The 7,268-nt window shown below is 34.9% G+C and overlaps 1 protein-coding gene across 1 annotated transcript; it reads left to right on the forward strand.

The window, feature by feature from the left end:
* Positions 1–1,653: 1,653 nt before the first annotated feature.
* LOC137833414 (probable disease resistance protein At5g45440) lies at positions 1,654–2,760 on the forward strand. The gene has a single exon (XM_068641766.1). The coding sequence runs from the start codon at positions 1,654–1,656 to the stop codon at positions 2,758–2,760; it is 1,107 nt and encodes a 368-aa protein (XP_068497867.1).
* The last annotated feature ends 4,508 nt before the right edge of the window (positions 2,761–7,268 follow it).

Here is a 7,268-nt window from a genome sequence, read left to right on the forward strand (position 1 = left end):
TAATTGGAAATGACTTGATTTCCATTTGGTAATTTGACATAAATAGGATTAATTTGATGATATGAAGTGAAATGATTTAAAGATGAACAAATGTGGTCAGTAGCACCACTATCAAGAATCCAAGAACTGAAGGAAGAAAGAAATTTATTACCAGTTTGTGTTGTCATGTTGGAAAGAATAACAAATACTTGATTAGAAACATTGTCATTGGATTTGGACGGTTGTAAAAGAGCTAACAATGTTTGATATTGTTCAAAAGTAAAATCAATTTGTTGATATTGCACTTCTTACTTTGAAACTTCATGATTCAACTCATCATTATTAAAATTTGTATTATGAAAAACTGCATTAGTATGACTCTGATCATGGTTTTGATTTTTAAACTTGAAATGAAGTGGAATGTTTTCTATAGCATGTATCAATGGTATGTCTTGTCCTTCCATAATGACTGCAAATTTTAGAAGTATATCCTCTTCCATAGCTTCCTCTTCCATAACCAGCACCTCTTCCATAGGTTATACCATTGGTTTTATAACCTCCTTTGCAAGTAGCAATCAGCCTGAGATTGATCACCAAATATTTGTCTCTCTTGTTGTGTAACTAGAGAGCAAACTCTATTCAAGGATGGAAAAGGGTCCATCAATAGGATTTGAGTTCTCACAATCAAATAATTATCATTTAGCCCCTTTAGAAATTTAATAATTTGGTCTTATGCTTTATATTTAGAAGCATTCACAAGCAGGTGCATTTAGAGGCACATGAACAAGTAGGTAGCGGGCGAAAAAGATCAAGTTAATCCCAAAGAATTTTTAGTTGGGTGAAATAGTTTGTAATAGTCAACTCATCCTATTTGAAAGAAGAAATAATCTCTTCAAGATCAGAAATACGAATCATGTCTCCTTGTAGAAACTTTTTCTTTAAATCATTCCATGTGTCAAAAACAATGTCATATAAATGATGCTTTGTGCGGTGGATTGAGAAACCGTCTTCAAAATCCAGAAAACAACCAACATATTGGCTCTCTACTATGTTGACTATTGGAGATCATAAAAATAATTTCTCTTGCTTTATATAATTTTGAATTTGGGTTAAAACAATATTCTAGAATTTATCAATAAATACACAACTAATTATAAAACAACCATTTTAATATATGAATTAAAGGTATAGTGTGATTCAGTTTCAAACCATTTCTCATACATATATACCTTATTACTGAGTTTAAGACATATTTTGCCAACTATATAAAATAGACATTTCAAAGAGTTTCTAATATTTTTTTATTTATTTCAAACCTCAATTATATAAGATCCGAGTCCCTTGTTTTGCATGGTTTCCATTGCGACAGCATCTTTTTACTGCATGTTTCAAGACTAGAATCTTTAAATATAATTTGGTTTTCAAAAGTTGAAATGCAATCTTCTTTTCCCTCAAGTGAAAAAATGCTATTTCTATAGTTCCAAGAAAAGAATCTAATTCCACGCTTATGGTTCTTGGTGATAGAGATTTGAGGCAAAGAAAACAATAATATTGGCTTTTGTATCAGTAACGGTAGCCTTTTCAACACAAGTTTGAAACAAAAGTGAAAGAAAAACACTTGATCATTATTTGTACTCTCAATCATCATCACCATCCTAGCTCCCTCCTTCAATCATGGCCTCAGACATTGCTGAAATCCTTAAAGAAAACTTCTTGGAATTTTGCCAAGATAGTGAATTCATAAACCTATCACCTACTATCACTTCCCTATTGAAAGAAATAGAAAATGAATTCACAGAGAACACGAGATTCTGGTCACCTCCACCTGTTGAGTGCCTCTCTCATTTGTACCAACTAGATCATGCAATTGCCGAGTGTCGAGCAAACAAGAAAACCTTATCCATGTTTCCACGTCTTGATCTAGTTGAACGTATCAACGAGGGGTTGTTGAAGACTATCAAGAAAGAACTCCAAGAAGTGAGGAACTCCAAAGGGAATGATGCAAACCCAACCTCCCCCTTATTCTCTTCATGCAGGTACCCCACAAGATATGATGAACCAAAACTTCCAGTATTCGATGAAGAAATCCAAAAGATTGTGAAATTGCTTGAATCCAGTGATGGGTTCAAGGCCATTGGTGTTCACGGAATGTGTGGCACGGGAAAAACCACTCTTGCCAAAATGGTTCTGAGTGATTCACGTGTCATAGACAAATACAAGAAGCCCATATGGGTGTGTTTGTACGACTTGAAATCCGAAGAAGAAATGGATATTAGGATTGTTAAGGAGATGTTGGCACTTTTGGACGATGACCCTGATCTATTGGCGGAGGAACCTGAAGATAAGTGGCTGGTGAAAAATCTTCATGATAAACTCAAGGATCAGAAGAAGTACTTGATTGTGTTGGATGGTGTGTGGCACTGTAACGATTGGTTTAATGATTTGTTATATGTTGATGAAAATGGTGGTGATACGAGCAAATTACTCTTTTCCCAAGCCTTGCCCAAAGACACTGGTGGTGCTGTCATTATCACCAGCAGACAAAAGGAAGTGACTACTAAATTGGTGCATGAAGAGAATTTGATTCATATTAAGCCTTGGGATGCTGACAAATTGAAGGAGTTTGTGAAGCAGTGTTTGTCAAGACAAGAAAAGAGTGTGGAAATCTCTAAGGAAAACATTCAGTGTGTCGCTTATCATTGTCATGGTATTCCTTTTGTTGCAGCAACCCTCTCACGTTTCATATCTGAGCAGATCACTAAAAAGCCAGATTCTAATTGATCTATATGTATTATGTGCGTGTTTATGATCTAGTTGTTTTGTTTTCAGCTTTACTTTTTAATAGAAGCATCAACTTTTCCATGTTCTTTAAATAAGTTTATACCATCGTTATGATATAGTGAAAATGAATGTAAAGCTATAAAAATCTAGGGATGTTCATAATCATCTTACTATTGTGAACTTTTGTATACGTAAATTTGAAAAAAAAAATATTTGATGCAATATCAATCTAATATATAAAATTTATTTTTTATCGGATTTGACGAGGTGTGGAATTCAAGTTGTTGGTGAAGATAGAGCTTTTTCTTGAAGGATATCGAGCTTTAACACAAAATGTTGAGTGGACTTTCACCTATAAAAAAAACCTCTCAGACGTTCGAGTCAATAAAGGTATAATAATTTCTAAATAATAAGTGAATATCATGGATTGAGTGATCCCTAAAGTTTGTTTTTATAGATAGTAAAAGTCTAAGATGAGTCTCTATAACCACATATATAAGATGTCGGATTTTACGGATACATTCCAAGATTTATGGCAGGTTAGAGTAAATATCTATACCTTAGGCTGCTACCCATGTTTTTTACAATACTTTGCATGTGGTTAATATCTAATAAATATTAACAGTCTGATTTTTATGGACTTAATAATATCCATATTTATTGGATATTAATAACCCACGGATAGGGTAGTACATAAGCCCTAAGTTTGAAAATCTTACTATAAATGCTTTTGAAAACATTAGTTATCTCTGGTTGGTCTTAGCAACCTTAATAATTCTTTAAATCGAGCTTGTTTGACTTTGTGTCCATATTTTTTTATAATTATAATAAATGTAATGATGATTGTCATTAATGTCATAAATATCTAAGCCTGATATATATTAACGAGGGGTTTTAAGTTAATGATTAGTTATACCTTTTTGAGGTAGGTTCATCAGTGGGGAATTGTGACATTTCACTTTAAGAAAAATTTATAAACATTCAACTTTGCCTTATCCCTTCTTGAATTCCCACTTTTATTTAAGGTTTTTTATTGACTTTATTTACGACTTTTCACCTTTATCTTCTTCTATGAGGTTTTGCAACGTCTGTCCTTGCTTTAGGGTTCTTCAATTCGCCTTTCCTCCAAGTTTGTCAAAGTCATTCTATTTCTTCGTATGTATCTTTTGATGTCTTATCCTTCTTCTTCCTTGCCATCTTACTCTGTTAGTGGGGATAATTGCTTAGTTGATAGGGAAATTAATCCTATCGGAGTAAGTTTTTCATTTGAGTCATTCTTCGATGAGTGTGATCTTCTAGAGATGGAATCACATCCAGTTACTCTGGTTGAGATTGTCATTGCTAATGTCATTAGACCTTTCAGCAAAATCCCTATTGGGATTCCCTTGACCCAAAAGACGAAGGGGAAACGTCAAGCTTCCCCCGCGAAAGTTTAAGGAAATCCTTGAGACTACTACAATGGAGGGGACTAGGAAAGGTAGGTTTCCCCAATTGTTGATCCTGAGTAATCTTGGGTACTCAATGAAGTAAATCATTATTTTTTAGTGTTTAATTCTAAGTCTAAGATTGGAGAGTTTATCTCTTCTTTTAACATTTGCTCAGATGAGTTGGCCGACTTGGTGGTAGCCAAACCTTGTTGCCCTTCAGACCATGTCTACATGAAACCCTTCTCGGATGCGAAGGACTTTAATTTTGTTTATGAATACTTTTTAAATACCTGGATATTTCCTTTCCTTTGCCTGATTTTGAGTGTCATCATTGACGAATATTAATGTGCCTCTGAGTCAACTCCACCCCCAATAGTTGGGCTCACCTGAAGACCTTTCAAATTTTGTGTAGTCATCTTCATATTAGGCCAAGTGTTAACACTTTCATGTATTTTATCAACTGAAGCATGGTGTCGAGGTTGGTTGGGTATCTCTAAACGGAGACCAATATGGGTCTCTTTTTACCGTTTATGTCTCTTTATTTAAGAATTTTAAGGATTAGTTTTTTAAACTTAAAAGCGCTCCTCAAGACTTGTAGAAAAGTTTGTTTTCTTATCCAAACTTTATGCCTTGCTTTCCATTATTCTGGAAACAACCAACTAAGTTTAAATCTAAAGCTCCCTAGCTCCTCTCTTCCTTGGAAAAGAATAACATTTTACTTATTAAGACCCTTCCAAGGCCTATAAATTGTAAGGACCTTTAAATATTCCTCTGGCCGAGGACCCTACAACCATGTTTATAGGTATCATTCAACTACATTGAGTTTTCTTTGTTTGCTATGTTATGTTGCTTAACTCTTATAAACTTTTTTTTATATGGCAAAGATCATGGAAAAAGGATTTGATATGAAGATGATGGGCATGTTTGGTGTGTCCAAGGATGTTAAGGTTGTTAACCACCCTACGGGTAGTCCCCAGAATCCTTCCAAATGGTCAAGGTTAGCAATGACCCTGAATCCTACCTCTACTGAAAGGGATGTAGAAGATGTGAAGGATAAAATGATCACTAAAGTATTTTCAAGCCCCTCTATTCAAACCGATGAAGGAACACGTTCGGGTTGGGTGGTTCTTCAAGTCGCTCTCGTTGTGGCAATGAGAATACTCTCTCAATGGCTCCCCTAGTCCCGTCTGGGTTTATTTAAATACACCTTCCTCCATTAACTCTCTAAGGCGCCTTTTAAGGACAAAATCGTAATGGAGCTCCAAGTTCTAAAGTTGATAATACCTCAAATGCAGTGATTGACACTAGTAATGTTATCTCAACAGACTTGAGGTCGACTCATTGGCGCCGTCTGTGGGGATCAAAATGAGGTTCTAAAGACGAAACTTTGTTCCATTAGCCTTCGATTGGGGCTTGTTTCGATACGTCCAATAGTCTCAATCACTTAGGAGTCAAGGCTAAGGAAAATTTAAATACATCCTTCTCCTTTGACCCTCTTTGGCGCCTTTTCAGGAAAAATGTGACAGAGCTCCAAGCTCCAAAGCGAAAAATACCTCGAATGTGGTGATTGATCCTAACGATGTTATCTCAACATACTTAAGGTTGAAACATTGATTTTTGATTCCCACTGATGGTGTCAAAGGGAGGTTCACAATGCACTTTAGGAGGGTTCTTTGACTTTGTTGCCCACTTGGATATTAGTTGGTCCATTACAAGCTATGTTTTCACTAATAATGGATCTCTAGTTAGAAAGAAATTTAATATCCAATTAATAGTGGCTTTGTTGACCATGGAGGCTAAGTATATGACAGTGAATGAGGTGGCTAAGGAAGGGATATAGTTGAAGGGTCTAATAAGATATTTAGGGTATGCTCAAGGAAGATTGTCATCTTTTGTGATAGTCTGGGTGCAATATGTTTGCCCGTGATCTTGTGCATCATGGTAGGACAAAGCATATTATATCACTTTCTTTGCATTGAGGATACGATTTAAGTGAAGAAGATTGACACCAAAAGAATCATGCAGATGTCTTCATGAAACCCTTTCCTAGGAACAAGTTTGTGTATTGATTAAACTTATTAAACATGAACATTGTTGAACAAGGTGATTTGATGCTTCCAAATATGCTTTGAACACTTGAAGAATCTGTTGTTGTGTTTGTGAGTGTTGTTTAGTAGATTTTGAATTGTCAATTCATATCTAGTATTGATCTAAGTTCACTTGATTCTTTATCTCTTTTGAAAGAAGTGTTTGCTAAAAAGCTGTGTGAATTTTAATAAGTTATTTTGAGCTTTCAATCAATTAAAAAAGTTGATGTTCAAGGACTTGTGACTACAACAAGTTTCTTTATCCAGTTGATTTGTCAAAACAACCAATTGAATTGTACTTAGTGTTTTTCAAAGGTTTTAAAAAAGCTTTGTGTTAGAATATATGGCCTTAAACAAGAGAGGGGTGAATTGTTTATAACAGATTTTCGTAAACTTTAAAGGTATAATTAAATTCAATGTTGAATTACAGAGAAAAGAATAAAGGAAACAAATACCCAAACCTGTTTTAAGATGATATCAGAAAAACAATCGGTTGTTTTGTCGAAACAATCGGTTGTTTTTATCAGCAGTTAATAAAAACAACTTAAAACAGATATATGTGAGATTAGAGAAAGAGAGAATCACACAAACAAATTTATATTGGTTCACTCTTACACCAAGAGCTACATCCAGTCCCCAGAAACCACTGGGTAATCCACTATGCAATCAAAACCAGATTACAAACACCACACACCGAAGTAGTGACCTTGAATCCCTCAAGAAACACACTACCTTTGGCAAACCACACTAAGAGTGTTGATCTTGAACACCTCAGGAAGACACAACACTCCTTGGCAACACAAATACAGAAATACAGTAATCAAGGAAGAAGGGAATAGAATACACCTGGGTATTACAAATCTTAAAGTTCAGAATTACAACCCAATCCTATTCCACACACTTAAGAATGATCCAAAGCTCTTTCAAATCTTGGAAAAATTGTTTTGATAAACTCTTTCTCTTACTACTAGATTAGGAGCATAAAACCACCTTT

Source organism: Phaseolus vulgaris, chromosome 6, assembly GCF_000499845.2.
Source record: "Phaseolus vulgaris cultivar G19833 chromosome 6, P. vulgaris v2.0, whole genome shotgun sequence".
In the NCBI taxonomy this organism is placed as follows: Eukaryota; Viridiplantae; Streptophyta; class Magnoliopsida; order Fabales; family Fabaceae; genus Phaseolus; species Phaseolus vulgaris.

Bases quoted from the DNA above. Each gene is read 5' to 3' on its own strand.
- LOC137833414 (XM_068641766.1), top strand. From the start codon at position 1,654: ATGGCCTCAGACATTGCTGAAATCCTTAAAGAAAACTTCTTGGAATTT.